Source organism: Crassostrea angulata, chromosome 7 (genome assembly GCF_025612915.1).
Source record: "Crassostrea angulata isolate pt1a10 chromosome 7, ASM2561291v2, whole genome shotgun sequence".
NCBI classification, from domain to species: domain Eukaryota; kingdom Metazoa; phylum Mollusca; class Bivalvia; order Ostreida; family Ostreidae; genus Magallana; species Magallana angulata.
The window spans coordinates 38381247-38402751 of record NC_069117.1 but is presented as its reverse complement, the minus strand read 5'-3'; the positions used below and the strand labels follow the sequence as shown (position 1 = coordinate 38402751).

General features: G+C 33.4%; 2 protein-coding genes across 4 annotated transcripts; one reads left to right on the top strand and one right to left on the bottom strand.

The window, feature by feature from the left end:
• The first annotated feature begins 1027 nt into the window (after positions 1 to 1027).
• Positions 1028 to 19145, top strand: LOC128193017 (histone-lysine N-methyltransferase EZH2-like). 3 transcript variants are annotated; one of them, XM_052866183.1, is made up of 19 exons: positions 1028 to 1127; positions 2865 to 3064; positions 3568 to 3696; positions 4160 to 4273; positions 4584 to 4788; positions 5113 to 5233; positions 5452 to 5618; positions 5905 to 5996; positions 6691 to 6754; positions 7219 to 7257; positions 15070 to 15215; positions 15915 to 16012; positions 16432 to 16601; positions 17160 to 17273; positions 17543 to 17604; positions 17710 to 17805; positions 17925 to 18006; positions 18166 to 18331; positions 18909 to 19145. In XM_052866183.1, exons 2-19 carry the CDS (start codon positions 2870 to 2872, stop codon positions 18967 to 18969), a joined length of 2121 nt encoding a protein of 706 aa, XP_052722143.1. In that variant the 5' UTR covers positions 1028 to 1127; positions 2865 to 2869; the 3' UTR covers positions 18970 to 19145. The 3 variants fall into 3 exon arrangements, with proteins under 3 accessions (XP_052722143.1, XP_052722145.1, XP_052722144.1); XM_052866184.1 differs by having other exon boundaries at positions 1059 to 1107; XM_052866185.1 differs by lacking the exon at positions 7219 to 7257.
• Positions 19146 to 19394: 249 nt separating this feature from the next.
• LOC128193021 (uncharacterized) lies at positions 19395 to 21383 on the bottom strand. The gene is made up of 3 exons (XM_052866189.1): positions 21184 to 21383; positions 19812 to 19897; positions 19395 to 19689 (listed from the first exon to the last, which is right to left on the bottom strand). The coding sequence occupies exons 1-3, from the start codon at positions 21277 to 21279 to the stop codon at positions 19536 to 19538; spliced, it is 336 nt and encodes a 111-aa protein (XP_052722149.1). The 5' UTR covers positions 21280 to 21383; the 3' UTR covers positions 19395 to 19535.
• Between the last annotated feature and the right edge of the window lie 122 nt (positions 21384 to 21505).

The following is a 21505-nucleotide window of genomic DNA, read 5'->3' as shown; positions in this document are numbered from 1 at the left end:
TTTAACAAATGTAACGTGTTTGGCCAGATCTGAAATTCTTTGTTTGCTGGGTTTTGAACCAGTGAAATTTTATAAACTGAAGTTCACATATAATTCAAACGTGTGGGATGGCAAAACAAAGAAAGAAGTTAGAATTTAATACAATACCCCAACGAAACGATGTCGAGGCACGTTTTACAATTAATACATGTATATTCTTTTTGTTTAGTGCAAAAGTACCGTTGGTGTCGACCCTTTACATGCAGATCTTTCACCTTGTTCACCCTAATGTTTATCTGGTTCATCTGGGTCAATAACGTGCATGACCATATTTCACACATCATGGAGCTTGCTCACTTGTGGTACTCCGATTCCTCAAGATGCTGTGTTGTTTACGTGATATCGATAAAGTCTTTTATCAGCTGTTTATGTAAATGCAATAGATATTGTGAATCAAACATGATCAGTAAAAACTTCGAATATAACTTCTCTCTCTCTCTCTCTCTCTCTCTCTCTCTCTCTCTCTCTCTCTCTCTCTCTCTCTCTCTCTCTGAATTTGTGGACGCTAACGATCTTATTAGAGAAATAAGTGGTGAATGTTTAAACCCAATCTTTGTCACTCAAAATCCTTTGATATGAAAATGCTACGGATTTGAGAAGAGTATTATGGTAACAGCATGTCAGAAGGTCAACATGCCGTTAAGAATGGGTAGATTTATCTTTGAGATCCCAGGTTCTACATCATGATGTGATTCAATAAATCTCCACAAAGAAAATACGTTAGCATGATAAGTGACACAGCTCCGATAAAACATTAAATCGTGACAATTTCTATAAAAATTATTTATTTACAATCATGAAAAGTCATTAAAGTTTTGCGCTTTTTCCCTACTTTCCTTTGGAAGATTTTTGCAACACTTTTTTTAACTATGATATATCATCTCTCTCTCTCTCTCTCTCTCTCTCTCTCTCTCTCTCTCTCTCTCTCTCTCTCTCTCTCTCTCTCTCTCTCTCTCTCTGATGCATACTGATCGGGTTCGGCATTCAAACTATTCATTATACTCTGGCGGCGAGGGGTGAATGTACTTTCACACATCTTTATTTTAATTATTTTTCATCGAATATTAGGTATTGTGACCCTAGTAAAGGTAATTGCTGTAAATGGGTACTTATATATAATTTTATAATGCCCGACACAGTTAGGTTTAACATAGATTATTGCATAAACATATTTATTGTCTTATGCTTGTAGAGATACTCTTTGTCGGTTAAAATTAGATTGAGAATATTAAGGTGCCTCACTACACCTTGAAAAAGTTTCTCAAATCAGCAGAAAATTACTTGATTATGATAGAAAGCATGATGGATAAGAAGTATATATGTCAAATAGGCGAAAAAATGTGCAACTTTAGTTAAAAAATGATATTTTCAAAAAATTCATTCAGTAAACATAAACAAAAGCCCCAGGTGGATTCGAACTCATGACCTGCGGTTCACATGCCTGATACTTTAACCACTGAGCTATGACGATATACATCTGAATCGATTGATACAAACAGTTTAACAAAACATTTAAATCGCCATCTTGTGACGTAGTGTCTTAAAAAGTATAAGTCTCGGTGTAGTGAAGTACCTTAATTATTTTAAAGTTTTGAATGGTTTAAAATTTCATATCAAGTTTTATAATCACAATTTTCCATCGAATCATTCATATTTAAGTTAAGCTAGTTTCAAATTATATAGTATAACGTGAGAGTCAATGTCTCCAATTTAAATCTTGTTCATAATACTAATATGTCTATACATTAGCAATGCTAAATAACAGCAGCAAATGCAACCTTACATAGATTTCTGCACATCAAACCTTTAAACGGTATCCTTTATTTCAGCGTATTTATGCTTAAAAACATTTAATTATTGCATACACAAGTTAATTTCAAAATTGTGAACACGTTTATCTCGAATACAATGGATATGTCGTAGTAATATGTAAGTCCCTACCACTTATTCTTTAAGTATTTTACCCTTAATATCTCAAAAACGAATATCTTAAAGTTTTAAACAGCCCCATCTAGTTCGAAATAACGCACTTTGACTGTACTGCTATATTACGTGCAGATAGCTGGGTTAGATTCATGTATATTTCTAAAGTCGGCTGAATTTTTCTGATCAAGCTACAAAACATTTAAAGTTATAAATAAGTACCCCTTTACACACAAAGCTACTTTAAAGGGTTATCTTGATACAAATTTATAGCAAGATGATTATTCTATTTGGCAATTCACAGCTTTTCATACGACTGTTTGTGTAACTAAACAAGTATTGGAAGGTCATGTTTCAAACATAAGTGATTTTTTTCCAGTGTCTCGAGTTAGAATTGGAGAAAAATGGTGGAATTTAGTGAGAAATTTAAAATACTGTACAAATTTTTGTATTTTATGAATTTTGGTGTCCTGCAGGGATTTGGTAAAAAAAAAAACATACATTTTGCATACTGCCGATACATATTTTATTATTGATTATTTTGAATTTAAGTAATACCATATTATACAATGAACTTGTACATTTATGAATAGAGAAAGAAATTAAATATATTTAATAAACCAGGACATGAAAACTATATATTGTTTTAGTGGTTGTTAGATATATATGTAGTATGCATTATGGTACATGTATTTTGTTTTATTTCATAAGGAAAATTTTAAGTATGTATAAAAAGATCTATATATTTATCAGATATCTCTAATACCTGATTAAGAAAAAAAGTTTGCTATTCAACATGCGCATCTTCAAATGCCATCTATAAAGGGAATTTCATTGTAAAAATGGTATATTGAGACAGAATATCTTTATCAAAATACATAATATTATTTAATTTTCTACAGAGTTCATGGACGTTGAAGATAGTAAGTCCACTTTGTTGCACCTCACCCAGTCAGGGGAGGATGTGGAAATGCAGATCAAGGAGGAGGGGTCAGTGAGTGACAGTGGGGGGAAGTACTCCATTGACTGGAAAAAACGGGTCAAATCAGAGTTTATGAGGATAAAGCATTTGAAGAAGTACAAAAAGACAGACGAATTAAAGGTATGAGGTTCAGCAGGCTTTCTAACGTAGGAGAATTCTGTACAAAGCTTTTAATTTTACCCTTCTTTATTGTACTTTTCGTAAAGCATTAAAGGAAAATTTGGATTCATTTCAGCTTAGGGTCTTGCACTCCATTTTGATACAGATTAGGACACAAATTTTGGGGAATATTGAGAAAACCAAATTTTTTTACTCTTCCTATTTTGGGGCTTCTGCATGTTTTGTTGTGAACTTAAAACATGTATATGTTTTGTTATTTAAAAATGAAAAAAAAAAAGATTGGGTAGCAAGTTTAAATGTGTTATATCCATATATATATGATCTTTTTTTTTTGAGGGGACAAGGATAATGAACTAACACATTTATTGGAGAGTAAAAAGGTACATTTTTTAAGGCAATGGCCCGATTGATAGACAATCAAAAGCCCTGCATCTTCAGGTGTTGCTTGCATTGAACTATGCTAATTTAAAGGAAGATTTGATAATGATTTACTTTTTCTCCAGGCAGCTTTTGCAGCAAACAGAAAAACCATCAACGAGCAACTGACCAATCAGAAGGAGTTTCTGGATTCCCAGCCGTCCTATACCCTCCCTCCCCCCGAGACCCTCAGTCACATTCCTGTCACAAAGAAGGTACATTACCAGGTCTTCATAAGAACATAACCCCAGAAAAATGATTTCTCAGAGCCTTATATAGCTAGCAAGATTTAGTCTTTTGGAATGATGTATAAACTATCGAGCTCACTCATCAAAACAAATTAAAAATGATGCTGACCAATTAGTGAAATACACTGATTACATACCTACAGCTTAGAATTGCATGAACTTTGTTTTTGTTTTTAATGAGTCATGAATACTGTAATTGATAATGAAACATCACATTACTGTTTGAAACAACTTCTCAAAGTCCATGGTCTTATTAAAATAGCTGTGTGATAAGTCAGTAAATGTGTGATAAGTCAGTAAATTAATTTGCTTACCAAGGTAAATTAAAACACTCCATAGTCTTGCTGTTCAGTAATTGTAATTAAGTTGTGTTTTTTGTTGTGTATAATAGGCCGCTTAGTTTGTTTATAATGTCTTGCTGTTGTTGTAGTGTGATGTAAAAAGTAACTTAATGCCAGTCCAGACAACTCTTCTGCGAGTTTTAAACAGCCTTCAGTCCATTCCAACCATGTACTGTTGGGCAGGGCTCCAGCAAAACTTTATGGTAATCACACTTTTGAATTAACATGCTACTTGCTAAAAAAAACTTGTGTCAGATAGAGCTGTATTTGTGGTAGAAAAAATTCAGCAAACTTTATGATGACTCAATCTTTATTCAAAAGTTTAAGTCATTGGAACAGTTAAGAATTGCTGAGATCAACTGTTAAAAAATAATTTGAATATTTTTCTATTACACTCCATTGGCTGTATGAAAATCACAAAATCAATCCTGTTGGATTGTCCGTGCATGACAATGAAGAAGAAATATGTAACACTTGAACCAGTTTATATTTTATTTTGCCTCTTTTACAAAGGTGGAAGATGAAACTGTACTGCATAATATTCCATATATGGGGGACGATGTCCTTGACAAAGACGTAACCTTCATCGAGGAACTGCTGAAGAACTACGACGGCAAAGTCCACGGAGAGAAGCACTGCAACGTGATGGACAACGACACGTTTGTCGAGCTCGTCAACTCTCTCTGGCTCAACTACCCTGATCCTGATGTGGATGGGGGTATGTGTATTGGGCTAACTTAAAAACTTTAAAACTGTTAGCTTGCTTTATTCTCTAATGACGGCAACAACAAAAATCACAACTTTGATATTTTTATTCATATTTTAAGCAAATTCTTCTTTAATTTTTTCCAAAATGAAGTAGTTTGCAGATTCATGCATGTATTTTGTTTCATAGCAAGATTGCTCATTTAAATTTTATATTCACTTCAATGAAATCTTGGTAATGTGTGTCACTGTATGATTAAGCAGATGGAAGATAGGTATTCTATGTGTTCCTCATACTTTTCTTCATACTAATAATTTCAAGTATCTGTTGACACAGAGGAGGGCATTGAACACTGTAACCAAGACGAACAGAAGTCACCATTCCCCAGTGATGCCATATTCGAAGCCATTTCTGCAGAATTCCCAGAAAAAGGGTCAGGGGACGATCTAAAAGAAAAGTATGAGCATATCAAATTATTTCTGCTGATTAACAATATTTATTTATTTAAAAGTGTTCAATCTGTAATAAAATTTAAAAGTTTAAAAGGTTGATTTCATAGGTAAAAAAGGAATTCTATTACGCTTACCACAGTCCTGATTATATTTACTCATAATATTCAGCAAATTCTATGACATTTGTGTTCCTCATTTTAAAAGTCAGCCTATACTTTTGCAGGTACAAGGATCTGATAGAAGTAAAAGAAACCACTGGTAACATGCCCCCTGAGTGTACCCCCAATATCGATGGAGCGGGCGCCCAGTCCGTGCCTCGTGACCAGACCATGCACTCATTTCACACGCTGTTCTGTCGACGCTGCTTCAAGTACGACTGCTTCCTACATCGTAAGTTATTACATATAATACTGGTTTATATTAAAATGTGAATATTCACCTTGAAGGGTTCTTTTGCACTTCATGTACTATGTTATTATTTATCAATTTAATAGGAAGATTTTTTAAAGTTACATTTTATCAGTTAAAAAAAGATTTTATATTTCTCCCATTTTATACTGATTCTAGTACATGATAAAGTCAACCTTAAAGGATTTTTGCTCTTCAAGTTTTTCCCATTTTTAATCACTGAAAGAGCTATAATGCCATTTTAGTGAAATGTTGGAATTTTTTGTAGCCTATCACCCCACTCCAAGTATGTTGACCAGAAAAATGCCAGAAACCAAACAGGAAACAGAGCCTTGTGGACCACACTGTTATTTACATTTGGTAATGTTACTAAATAGCTGAAAGTTGGTATTACACATTATAGTATATTTTAAAGGGGCATGGTCACGATTTTGGTCAAAAATTACTTTTCTGATTAATGTTTACAATGCTTTAGCAAGGCATTTTTAAGAGGCAACCAAAAATTTGAGTGTCGTTTGTTGGGTTATAAGCGAGTTACAGAGCTTACAATTCTTTGCTATGTAAACAAAGCTTTTGTTAACATTTTGAATTTTGAAGTGAAAATTCCAAATTTAGACCTAAAATGAATGTGTTAAACGTTAGGAACTGATTATTTATGCTTCAAATTGATAAGAAGATAAACAAATCAGCCTGAAAAAGAATTTACTTTATTGAACCTATGGAAACAAAAACAGGGCACGAGCTTTGTTACATGACAAAGAATTGTAAGCTCTGTATCTTGCTTTTAACTTAACGACTGACCCTCAAATATCATTTAATCATTAGAAATGCATTCCTCAAGCATTGTAAGTAATAAAAACAGAAAAGTAGAATTTGACTAAAATCGAAATTCATGTACATAATCATTATTGTCTTAGTCCAATTTATTGATAATTTTGTAAGATATGTATTTTTCATGAATTTTATTTGCAGATGATATTTCACTTGTTGAATTTGAGAGCACTGTTGGTGATTTATGGTTGACATAATGACATCAATGTGTTGATTATTTAAGGTTGGTCTACCAGATGAAAAGGGGGAGCACTGTGAAGTGAAAAAAGAAGAAAAGATAGAACCTAGTAAGTATACTGATGTTTTAATACAGATACAACACAGTGTGAATGTGCACTATACTACACACAACATACCATCACAGGATGCAGGGTTTGGTTTGGGAATTGGGGAAGGTTTAAGTCTTGTATGCTCAAGATATAAATGAATTTGAGGGAAAAAAAATTAAGTTGACTGAGGGAATTTTTTTATGAATTGAACATGCATTGTTTTGGATTTCATCGTGTATACAAATCAGAATTATAAGCCATTCAATAATTAAAAAAATTCCGAAATACATTATGTATCTTTAGCTAATCAACCTTGATATTCATAAGATAAAGAAAAGACAGGGCTTGGTTGAAAGGATTTAAAGTGCATTCACATACAAAAAAAGATGGACATTTATAAGTGTATTTATGATAATTGTGGACATTTAAATTAATGGATTTTGTGTTGTAAGTAGTTGCAGCTGTTGCTTGTCTTATTTCAGGTAAAAAATGTAAAACTAGATTGCAAAATAAGCGCAAAAGTAAGTACAGTCTCAAAAAAAATTAGACACACATCGTTCATAGTTTTTTTAAAAAACATTTTCATTCATATCTTTTTCAGACATCAGAAATAGTCATTTTAGAAGATACACATTCTCTAGCTCCATATTCATGGTGCATGAAAGTCAGAAATTTTGCTTTATTGACTTTTCAGTTTCATTTGCTTCCATTTACATGTAATCCTTATTGTGTTTTTTCTTATTGAAATTTTATATTTATGATTTATATACATATCATATACATGTACCTTTCATGAATTGTTTTGGTGTGAGCTTTGCATGATATTCATAAATTTGATCTCCACCCAATTCTTTTGACTTTTAAATTGGTATTTTTATTGAATTCAAACTGACAATAAGTAATATTATCATAATTTTGAAAGCCCAAAAATACATTCATAAATAAATTTCCTATTTTTTTTCTTCAAGAATTGCACTCAAGTCATGTGTATAAAAATATGAATAATTATTTAATTTTCTTGGTAAAGATATTTATATTTGATAGGGTGACGATTTATGCATCTACTACATGCATACGTGTATGTAGAAAGTGCAGATGTTAAAATTGTACTTGGTACGTTGAATGTAGTGCCAGATTGAATGCTGCTTAAAAATATGGGAGACTTATTCAAATGAAAGTCCCACTTTTAATCTATGTACAAAAAGTTTTAAGATACTTATGATATATACCATTTATATTGATAGAAATATACAATATAACCATGTTTCATAAGTATTGTAATTATACCCGCACTTTCTAAAGAAAGTTCGGGTATATTGTTGTTACCCTGTTCCGTCCGTCCGTCCGTCTGTCCGTCCATCCGTCCGTCCGTCTGTCACGTTTTACTTTCTCAAACTGCTCTTACATCTTATAAACCAGCAAACTGAACTCTTGGAGTTTGATTTGGGGTATCATGTTGTTTTGTAAAAAGGTTTCAAAAATTCTCTGTTAGTCCTGGGGGTCAAATAATTGGTAAAAAATGACGTTTTTTCACAAAAAACCTTCTTCCTTGAACTCCTCCTACATTTTCAAAAGTAGACAAATCATCTTTTGGAATATGTTTTAGGGTATCCTATAGATGCGCAATAAGGTTTCGGAATTTTCAATTTTGTCCTGGGGGTCATTTAATGGCTAAAAAATGACGTTTTTTTACAAAAAAACTGGTTTAAAAAACGTCATTTTTTTTAAGCAGTAGCCAAATGATCTTCTAGAATATGATTGGGGGTGTCATATTGAGGCATGATCATGTTCCAGAATTTTTTTTTTAATTAAGGGGATCAGTGGGCAACAAAAAATGACGTTTTTTGGCAAAAAAAATATGGTTCCCAGAACTCCTCTTACAACTTTTGGAGTAGCTACGTCATCTCTTGGGATATAATTGGGGCTGTCCTATAGATGTGCAATAAGGTTTTAAAAATTTAAATTTCATCCTGGGAGTCAAATAGTAGCAGAAAATTGACGTTTATCACTAAAAAAACAAACATTGATCCAAGAACTCCTCTTATGATTTAATGGATAGACAATCATATCTTGGGATATGATAGGGACTGTTCTATAGATGTGCAGTAAGGTTTTCAAAATTTAAATTTCATCCAGGGAGTCAAAATGTAGCAGAAAATTGACGTTTATCACTTAAAAAAACATAGATCCTAGAACTCCTTTTATGATTTAATGGATAGACACATCATATCTTGGGATATGAAAGGAACTGTTCCATAGATGTGCATTACGGTTTTGAAAAATTAAATTTAACCCTGAGGCCCATTACCTACCGGTACATACCTTTTGATGCCCTTTAAGGATCAAGAATATATATGGTTAAGGGGTGGGGATCTCAACCGTTTTCGAGATATTCGTGCACTTCCTGTTCAAGGGGGGTCATGACCACCCCCGGGGCCCATGACCTACATACCGTTTGATGCCCCTTGACACAAGGAACAAGAATATATATGGTGTAAGGGTGGGGATCTCAACTGTTTTGAAGATATTAAGGGACTTGCTGTTTGAGGGCGTCAGGACCACCCACAGGGCCCATGACCTACATAACATTTGATGCCCCTTGACATCAGAAACATGAATATATATGGTTTAGGGGTCATGATTATAACAGTTTCTGAGATATATGGTAATTTCAAATTCCTGGGGGGTGGGGATGACCCCAGGGGTCAGATCTAATAAACCCTATATATTGCCAGTAACAGCCAATATATGATTATGAAAACCCTATATTATTATCTTTGTCCGTTTTCAAGTTACCATTTACAATAGAGTCTATGATTCTTCCTACAAGGTTCAATGTTAGACCCCACACCCTTTTGACACCCCCCTCCCCCCCCCCCCTCCCCCAAAAAGTGGTTGTCTAACCTAAAATGAGAAAAATCAAACCAGGGTGCACAACTAGATTTGCAGGCCTATCATATCCTAGAGTTTTGTACAATTATGTTCAGCCATCTCTGAGAAACAAGTTCAGAGCGGGAAAGAAGAAAAAGAAGACGAAGAATATATACATGTATTAAGAACCGTACAAAAACAGTAAGTCTCCAAACTTCATTCAGGAGACTTAATAATTAATAAAGATTAAATAGAGATAGGATCATCAAACATCAATAATTTAAAGATAATTGACAATTTCTGATTCTAAGGGGGCCAGGATGACCCCTTAGGGTCATGACTTACATGCCATAATGATCTGATGCGCCTGCATGACCTAAGGAGGAATAATATCTTTGGATTAAGGTGGGGATCTCAATGGTTTTTATGATATTTGATAATTTCAGGAAGAGCACTTGGGATCATGACCTACATACCATCTTAAATGCCTTGAACAAAGAAACAATAATATAATATGTACATGATATATGATTCAATTTGAGAACCCAGATATAGATCAATCATCTGTTTTGTAATACTTCCTATGTATATATACATGTACATGTATTAGTTTGTGTTATGTTCTATACTATTCATGTTCATGACTGTAGTATGGCTTAGTCTTATTTTAAATTACATTAATATATGACTTGGAACCCCCACTCCCAAACAAACTCAAATATAAACTGTTCTCTCTCCCCCCCCCCCCCACCCCCCCCCCCCCCTTCCTTGTCGAATAATCTATTAAAATCAAAATATAATTTGGGTGTCTAAAAACTTTTATAAACTGGTAAAAAATGTTATTCTTAAAAAAAATTACATTACACCTTGCATAATTGACAAATGATCTATTGAGATACGATCAGAGGTCATATTTCTACCTTGGGATCAATAAGTAGTATTCATTGACAAGTTAAAATTAATTAATAACAATAAATGATTCAAATTATAAATGTTTATACTCCACATTCATCCCCCCCCCCAATCTAACCTGCTTATAAAGATTCAGTCTTCTTAATACATTCTTGCATGTGTACAGTAGCAAATTTTAAATCATTTCTTGACTGCTTTTTCTCTCGTGATTCACATTAACATTTTGGAAATTGCTTAATTCAATTTTTAAGATCTATAAACAAAATGTTATATGCATCACTGCCATGTGTATTCACCTATTTGGGGCAATTGTAAAGTCTCCTAAACAAAGCAGTGACATCATTAGGCTAGGAATTACCCACATGGATCAAACACTACTGTATAACATATGAATAAGATAAAATACATTATTATTTCTAGTTCTAAAATGTCAGGGTGTCTCCAAGGGGGCATAATCTTACAATACAATTTTACGCGCAATGACACAAAGAGCAAAAATAAATTAAACGGTTTAGGGATGAGGATCTCAGATCTCAGAAGTTAACAAAATATACAGTGTATCATATCATTTCCTATTTCATAAAGGCGGGGGGGATGGGGGGGGGGGGGGGTTTAAAGACAACACCTGGGGGTCATTAATGTACTTTACACCAGTTGATGCATCATAATGACTTTAGAAGATATTTTGTATTTTCCTGTTTCGTGGGGTCAGAACAGTCCCATTAGGTCATGACCTACATTGTATTTGATGCATTATAATACATTAAGAAAGAAATACTCCTTCCTTCCTATTATTACTCATATAAAAAATATAAGTGTCTACACTTACTTACATATGTAATACACAAATTTAATAAGAAATTGTTTATACAGGGTCAATATGGGGTCAACTCAACAGTGCATGCAGTCTGACAAATGAAAAAAATAACTTTTGCAACTAAAATGACAGAAACTTTACAAATGCGATAGGATAGGTAACAATGATAAGCTTATTTAAATATTAAAAGATGATGATACAGTATGCTGTCAAAGAGAGATTACATTTAGAAAGTGAAAGTAGAACTTATATACATGTGTATGTATGCTGGCAGGAATCCCATGCTGGCATCTTATTATATTGTGCTACTGCTACTACATGTATTATGCTTACCTAAATTGGTCAACATCATAATGATAATCCAATTAAAACACAATAATGAATTCCTTTAGCTGATCTTAACTACCGTAATCCTTTTCTGCATACGGAAAACACAGACATGTACATGTATGTATGGGTGTTGCTAAAACGCGGAACGGAAAACGGAACGGAATGGAAAATATCATCACGTTTATCGCTTAAAAAGGGTATAGACTGGCCAGAAACGATTTACTTTGTACCTTTTATTTATATCTAATGAATGATTATCAACATGTTGCTATCTTATTAATATTCATATGAATGTCTCTCAATTATAGCATTGTATTCATTCGGCTTTAGTTGAGTACGAAACGGAAAAATCAAATGTATACGAATTGTGAAACATTAACATGATTAAACGAGCAAATTAGCTATAACTTTTTACTTATTTCTCTTATTATAGCATTGAATGATTTATTTTTGACGTCGTCGTGTCAATAACTGCCGTCAGGTGAGCAGACAAATTGAATAACGCGCGTTAGCGCGTTATGATAATTTGTCTGCTCACCTGACGGCAGTTATTGACACGACGACGTCAAAAATAAATCATTTAATGCTTATATTTACATTCCCTTACTGATGAAATTAATTATTTACTTAAATAAATCGATATAAATTGCAGATAACGGAGGGAGTAAATTAGTAACAGCAAGAACAGCTGTTTATAAAACCGGTTTAAACTGGTTATCTAAAAGACTGTTGTGATGAGATCGACGAGCATGAAAATATTATCCATGAAAAATAACTCTTAAAATTTTGCTTTTAATAAAAAAGTCAATTTTTTTAAGAATAACTGTAAAACATGATGTTTTTGACAACATTTATAAAATGTATTTTACACCGATAACATAGAAATCACTGTTTGAGAACTACTTATGTAAATTACTTGTAAATTCATACGTAGTGAATAGGTGTTGCATTTAGAGGCATTTAAACGTCACTGAATTTAATGGAAAAATAAAGTAGAATGTAAATATATGGTATTGCTGGCATATTAGCGTAATTAACGTACTCAGTTAGTGAAAGCGTTTTATGCGTGTTTTGAGTATTTTTATACTATTTTCAAATATGATGTACATGTATATACTTACATCAAAATTGAATTTTCGGTGTTCTAGACGATCTTTTATCATACAGACGATACAGTATCATTGAGATGGAAGAAAAAAACTGTAGGACTGACGACATTAAAAAATTAAAATACAGTAAACATTAAAATACCCGGTAATTTGCGAAACTAGTAATTTGTGAAACTAGTATTTTTAGCAATGCAATTTTGTTTATGTTTGCATTACAAAGCATGCAGTTGTTTATTCCAGCAGCTATATACATATGATCCAAATAGAGAGCTCTAGACGTGGCCTGGTTTGATTTTCCGATTATATATTGGGACTATAGTCTGTCGATCCCAAAATATTCATGCAGCACATTTGGACGATTTATAATGGAAAATGTTGACTTCTTTTCTCCATTTGGAAGTCACTCAGAAGACCTTGCACAATTTTTCAACACTATCATCCGGGTCTGTTAAAATGCAAAACCCCGTAGACTTCTTTATTTTTAGCCGTGTATTTATACCAGCTGATAAGCTAGAGAGGACGTTTTAAAGAAAGAATAATGAGAATGTTAAATGCTTCTAAAAGAGAATCGCTTGAACCCTGAGGTATGTATAAATATACAGCAAAAAGTGAATCGAGGATATTTTGGGACAGAATATAGTGGTCAATGCATGTACTGTTAATTTTGAGGAAATAAATATTCTTGAATAAATAATCTAATATTGCTAATCTTTCAAAAAAAATTAAAAAGGTACATAAAGTATATCGTTTTAGCATACTTAACAAATCTATGAGGTAAATAACATTAGAAAAGATTTTCCGTTTTCCTTCCGTTCCGTTTTCCGTTCCGCGTTTTAGCAACACCCATGTATGTATACACGTGAACCCATCTAATCGAAGAGCTGGGTAAAACTAGTACCCGCTAATGAGATATGCAGACCTGTGTTGTGTACGTAACTTCAGACAAAGATCAGTCATTTGTAACATGCATGTATTTTTATGACCTATTCTTCAAATCCACTTGCACTATTTTATTAGGCTTTAAGGTGGTGCAGGACACCTGCATATTGTGATGTACATGTATACATGTACTTCCTATTGAGATTGTTACCTAACATTGAAGCGCAATGGGTTAGAGCGTTTACATGTCTGTAAGAGCATTGGGGTCCAAGGTGTATTTTTGGTAATTTACGAATTTTCATGGGGAGGGGGGGTCTGGACCCCTCACCCCTTCTCTAAATCTGTGCACACGATGATGTTCATGTAGGCACACAGAAGCAAATCTAAAACCGGCAACCGCCACGGGGAGGGGGCATAATTTAATTTTTAATTTTGTTTGTAATAATTATATAGACCATTATACTTCCTATGACATAAAATGTTAAGATTATTGATTAACTGAAAATTCACTGCAAACAGTTCTACCCCAAATTGCACATAAAGTGCTGCTCATGTCACGATGTGTATTATCATATGGGCAGGGATCTCATCCTTCAGTTATGAAAATTATAATTTTTAAATGTATTACCGGAGTTTGCATGTAGCCTTCATTTTTAATTAAACTGGTACAAAACAGTGTTATTTAGGGGCAAACACATGGTGCGGGTATTACTGTCTAATGACAGCATCTAGTTTTACTATGTATCTGTTTTGCACTTGAGTTGATTAAGTTTTTGTATACGTAGTCTACTCAGATATAACGCCTTTTATTAAATTTAAGACTGGGCGAATTTCAATGTCTCAATTATTTTTTAAAAACACAACTGTGTATGGGTGAATTCAAGACGGGGCAAAACTTTGCAATTGTAGAAGGGGGGGAATTACATGGGGCAAAATAACCCTGTATACAGTAGTTCATGGGATAGAAAAAACTGCATCACTTATCATTAAATAAAGACAGCCAATACAGAATGGAATATTATAAGGGGCTTGTTGAATAATCGTATTGTACATGATATATGTTAAAATGGTATGACAATTTGGTCTTTACATGAGCAACGGGGGTTTATACTGTATAAACTTAATTACATAGCCCAGTGTCATTCGTTGTTTGAATCTAAAATAACAACCCAAGCAAAATTTTTTAGATTGTTTTTCTCAAGGAAATGGGCTTTCTTTGCATCTTTTCATATGTATACCAGCATCCATCAGTGAAAATCAATTTTAAAAAAGACAAATTAAACTAACTTTTAAACTTTTTACTAATTTAGTGTCCCATTTTTGATAATGTTGGTTTTAATAATTGAAGAATCATTTCTTTTATGGGAAAAGGGGTTAAAAAGTGAAATGATAACTGCTTTATACGATCGTCACAGAATCTGTCACAGACGTGAAGCAGGAGAAGACGAGGATAGACGACTGGATGCCGGGGGAGGAGTCGTTGTTCAGGGTGATACAGGACATGCACCGCACCAACTACTGCGCCATGGCCAAGCTGATCAAAACCAAGACCTGTGTTCAGGTACACTGTCATTCTAAATTTATCATTATCACTGCATTAAATTGTCTCCAGGTACACTGTCATTGTGTCTGGTGATATATGTATCATCACTGTAAAAATGTGTCCAGGTACACTGTCATTGTGTCTGGTGATATATGTATCATCACTGTAAAAATGTGTCCAGGCACACTGTCATTTTGTCTAGTGATATATTTATCAACACTGTAAAAATGTGTTCAGGCACACTGTCATTTTGTCTGGGGATACATGTTTGTGTGATCATCACTGTAAAAGGTGCTCAGGTACTCTTCAGTTCTTCTGACCAATGTCACTGTGAAGTGTGTGTGTGGTAGCATCTGGTATGTCTGTGTAAGTGTGCAATGACATCCGCCATAAATGTGTGCACAAACATCAACTGGGTACTAAAGTATGTTTAGTTGTTTACTTTGAAGGATTTGTGCACATAAATATGACTTTTCTGTTGTATAAACAGTCTTTTGGGAAGAATATTAATGTATGATGAACATCTGTAATGTGTCTGAATATTTATACATGTATCTATACATTCACTTTGAAATATACATGTCTCTATATGTTCTTTAGATTTTAGAAATGTGTGTATACTTGAATTCAATATTACCTCTAGGATGAGAGCTCTCATTATAGAAGAGCACAACTTTTCTTATGTGGTTAGTGTTCATTGGTTATTTTTGTTTTTAGGTGTATAGTTTTGCACTTAAAGAGGCAGCCCACATTCCAGACATCACAGAGGATAAGAAGCTGACTCCACCCAGAAAGAAGGCCAAGAAAAAGCACAAGTAAGGGGTTTGTTACTCAGGTGGCAAGGCAGTTAGAACAGAGACTGCCGCTTAACAGAACAGAAACTGCCGTTAAATTACATTATATCATATTCCCATAATGACATAAAAAAAAAATCATTTCAAATGAAATACATGTATGCAACAAGGCCATTTTCATATCTTTTTAATTACATTTACTAGATTTTTAAATGTATGACAGCAGTTGGACAAAATCTGGTGTTAAAACACAGTTAATGTACCTAACAAATATAAAACTTTGTTATTATAGTAAAAATAAAATGAATACATGTTTTTTAATTAAAAGAATTGGTAGTCTGGTGCATGCAATTTAAATTATCTTTGACATGGGTAATAATTCCAATTCTATGAGGTTCACACCTTTGACATGTAACTAACTGACTTGTTTTTATTGACAGGTTGTGGTCCATGCACTGCCGTAAGATTCAGCTGAAGAAAGACAACAACAGCAGTAAGATGGTGCACAATTACCAGCCGTGCGACCACCCGGGGCTACGGTGTGACGAGAACTGTCCCTGTATCATGTCCCAGAACTTCTGTGAAAAGTTCTGCCAGTGCAGTGGCGATTGTATGTATATACCAAACTTGCTTGTTTTAAATACAAATTCATCAATTTTTTTATAAAAGTATGTTACACACTTGTTGGGTGAAATTAAGTCTCATTGAAATGCAAGAAATGCTAATTTGCTGAATATTCTTTGCATTTTTTTTAATATACATGTGCTTTTAAAACCAACCATCACAATTTAAAAAAAAACATCTTCAGAATGAACCTCTTACATGTAATCCTCAATTTTTCATACACATTTAGAACATGTACTAATTTATTGGTATCTGTTTATACCAGTACTTGTTCATAAATGCTGCAGAATAATATATTCATGATCAGTAAAAAGACATGAGCGTAGTACACATATTGTAATAGTCTTGGTAAAACAATTAAGACAAGCTTTCCAGTGACAGAGAATTGCAGCATATGATGTTCTTGGATATGGGCCTGATTGTCAGTGATTACACCCTAACTATCTGATGCTGCACATACATGTAATGAATGCTCCATTTTCCTTTAGGGATGATCTGCCTTGTATAGACCTTATTTTTTGACCTATGATTTGTTTGTTTGCAGGTGAGAACAGGTTCCCTGGGTGTCGGTGTAAGGCCCAGTGTAACACCAAACAGTGTCCATGTTTCCTGGCAGTGCGCGAATGTGACCCTGACCTTTGTCAGATGTGTGGGGCAGGTAAGTGACCGACCATTTATATACTGTATAACACTCTTAAAGCATGTTACCAAAGACTAACAATTCTGATTCTTCAGTTTTGAAAATTATTTGTTTTATACTCAAATTTCAAGACCTTGGAAAATAAAATTGACATTGCTGTAAGCATAAATTCATAAAAAGCATGTTGACTATAATTGTGTCTAACTGTATCTGTGATTTGCTCACTTACAAATGAGTAAAAGGAAAATGGTTTTCATGAAATTTTATTTTGTTTGGGTTTATTACAGATCAGTTTACGACTGACAAAATTTCCTGCAAGAATGTCAGTGTCCAAAGAGGAATGAAAAAGGTATGTCAAGATTTATGGATCAACTTAAAAAATATTAGAGCAGATATTTAGATTTTTGATGTGACATTGTAACAGTGTAATAAACTTTGAGTTTTCTTTTTTTAGCATCTCCTTCTAGCACCCTCGGATATTGCAGGATGGGGAATTTTTCTCAAAGTACCAGCAGAGAAAAATGAGTTCATATCAGAATATTGTGGAGAGGTAAATTTCCAGAAGTTGCCTTTATTAAAAATAATGGATGTTCATGTATAAAATTTTCAAATTGATAAATGTTGTTCAGATAGTTTTATTGTAAACAATTTGATATTCTTACACTATAGATAATATCACAAGATGAAGCAGACAGGAGAGGGAAAGTATATGACAAATACATGTGTAGCTTCCTTTTTAATCTCAACAATGGTAAGTTGGCTTCCAAATATTTAAATCCATTGATAGATATTGTGAATCAGAAATAATTCATCTGTTAATCTTTAAAAGAATTAATTCAAAATTTACACACTTGCATTTATAAACCTTAAAAAATTGTATGTTTAAAGCGATTTTGTTTGTATCGTTCAGATTTTGTTGTGGATGCCACAAGGAAAGGGAACAAAATTCGCTTTGCCAACCACTCTGTTAATCCCAACTGTTACGCCAAAGTCATGATGGTAAACGGGGACCACAGGATTGGGATATTTGCCAAGCGACCTATACAGGCAGGAGAGGAGCTCTTCTTTGATTATCGGTGAGTACTGTGCTTGTTGTTTTTATTGATGTACACATACAAGTGTGGAACTTATCAGAAATCTTGAAGACAGCCTAAGTCACTTCAGACTGTGTTTTGAATGAGATTCACAAATGAATTTCATTCAAACGTTTGGAATAAATTATCTGCACTGGCAGATCGATACCTGTAACCTGATAAATAAATTTTGTTAATTTTTAGTGTATTTTTGGTCATACATGTGTATATACTAAAATCAAAGTTCCTAACATCATATATATCAAGTGTAAATTTTATGAATTCTTTTTCTCAAATGATATTGAACTTATATGATACTCTGAGATAATCATGTGTAATAATGGATACAGACTACTATTAGGTAAAATACTGACCAAACTTGAGAATTTAACCAGTAAATACAATAATTATCATTGTATTTAGTCAATAATTTAAGAATATTTTGTGATTTTAATTTCTGTGGATTTTTCATACCCGTAAAATAAGGCAGAAAATAAACATTATATGGTATATCAATGACATGCAATATCAGCCAGTATGCTTGGAAGATATTTGAATTTGGTGTTAATTATTTTTTCAGTTATGGTCCAACAGAACAATTGAGATTTGTGGGCATTGAGAGAGACACTGAAATGATTTGATCTGAGAGGAAGTAGCAAGCTTAACTGATGTGAAATTTTCCAGGTGCTTAAAGTAATATTCTTTTCTTCACTGTGCAATATCTTCAATTTTACAATCTCAAAGCAAATCAACAGGATAATTCAGATCAGGAGACTCAAAACAGAACTGAAGAGTTTTGTAAGTTTATTAAGAGTTTTACAGTACAAAAACAAAATAATGCAAAACCTTTTGTTCCGCTTGATTTTAATCAACTTTATGAACAATATTGAACACCAACACCAAATTGAGTTTTTATTCATGTTGTTGTAAATTTGTATGTACATTTTCTATTAAAACATTTCTTATGTCAAAGTTTGTTACTTGTTGAATTCATGTATTGTCAAATGTTGAAGACTTAAGTCCATTAGGTTAGTAGATTTTTCTTCTGCATTTAAACTTGAATATCCTTTTAGAGTGTACCAGTTTATAAGTAACTTTAACAACCATAAAACTGATTTTCAAGCTGTTATGGATACTTTGAATTTAATCAGAGTGTAAAATGGGCAAACAATGCTGTATAACTTTGAACAATGCACTAGACAGATGTTCACGACGTCTGTTGTAGTCCCATATGTTTGAGCTGTTCAGCAGTCAGCACCTCAGCAGCATGTTCCGCCTGCCAGGCTGCCACGTTAGCTTTCCCTAACTCTGCGTGAAGTTTTGCAAGTTTCTGCTCTGATTTTGCCACCTCTGTGTTCATTCTGATAACAACAAACAATAGTTTATAATATTTCAGTGCAAAACCTATAGATATCAAATTCCAATATTTTCTGTACCGGTATATATTAAATATTTATATACAAATATAGAAAAGCAAACATACCTCCTACTCTCAGTCATTGCTCGAGAAAAGAAGTCCAATGCTCTTTTGTCATCAATCTCCTCAGTTGCATCCATTTTGCCATCTTTCTGTATAATGTATTTAAACATCCCATTGCATTGTTGAAAACCATTTTACATATATTATACTTAAAAAACCTCAGAGAAACCAAAACATTTCAATAAATTATTTTTTAACTCTTTAATCCGACAGATTTTTAAGGACAGGTAATTTTATGTTTCTTCTGACTACAGTAAAAACAGTTCAAAGAATATTTCAAGAGTGTGTCTTATGTATATAGTTCTGCAGAACGGAGAAAGATTGAGGTATTAAAAGTATGCTTACAGATGAAAGGCATAAATTGTATTTCTGTATTAGAACATTTTGACAGCCATGCTTTCAAACTAAATATTAAGGTATCCGATCCATAATTGCCTCAGATTCAATGAATCTGGGTGCATAACAGATATGTAAGGGCTTAATACTCAGTATACTTGGACATAATTTTCCTGCAAGTGCACAGGGGCTCGTCACGAAGTTTTTTCAATCTTTTATATATACCACCTCTATACTATAAAATACACAAGGGAGGAATCAAAACTCGAAAAAATCGCTACCTCCCGATTTCAGTCGCCTCGTATTAATTCTTCTCGGACGTTAAACCCTGCACTCTAGGTATCATTAGATCGGGAAAGGACCATAGTTTTTAGGAATACCTGCAAAATTTAAACATCGGCAACAATTTTAGAAGTTTTCACGCATTTTCTTCCAGTTTACTCTCCGGTGACACTTTCTTCGATCAGATGTCGCGCACCAAATTTATTCATGCGCTCTCATTGGTTAATTTTGTTGATCAAGATAAATCGTACGTTGACTCGTATTTTAGAGGGATATTCAAATGATGAGTGAAGAAGTTCTTATTACGTGGTGAGTATATGTATTAATTTTCATATTTATGTAGAAATATTTTAACTATACTTCGGACATTCGGTAGGACGTGACTATGTATTTCTAGCATCAAAGCAAGTTTGAATATCGTTTGAAAATCCTTCTAAAATACAAGTCCGCGTACGAGTTATCTTGAGCAACATTGAATTGACCAATGAGAGCGCGACATCTGATCGAAGAAAGTGTCACCGGAGAGTAAACTGGAAGAAAATGCGTGAAAACTTCTAAAATTGTTGCCGATGTTTAAATTTTGCAGGTATTCCTAAAAACTATGGTGTATTTTATAGTATAGAGGTGGTATATATAAAAGATTGAAAAAACTTCGTGACGAGCCCCTGTGGCAAGTGTGGAATGTGTCCTAATTAATGAAATCGAATATCTATGCAAAAAAAAAAGTCGGGAAAGTATGAGTAAATAAACTCTCTACCTTTTGTTTGTTGTAATGTTCGGTTACAAAATCCTCTAAACTTTTCGCAGGTTCGTTTCCTTCTCCTTTATCGTGATCCTTTGGTTCGTCCGCCATTTGTAAACAACACAAATTTTTCAATAAAGAGCTAGCACCAGTCTTATTTTCGAATTAAAGATTGAGAAGTAATGTGTACACTAGCGTGCTTAAAAATATCTTATTTAAAGAGAATAAATAAATATATTAAAAAGGAAAGTTTATCATTTTACAAGGATTATTTAGGTTTTAACCATATTTTCTGTTTTTGCGTTGTCATGGAGCTGTATACATAGTTTTTCGGAAT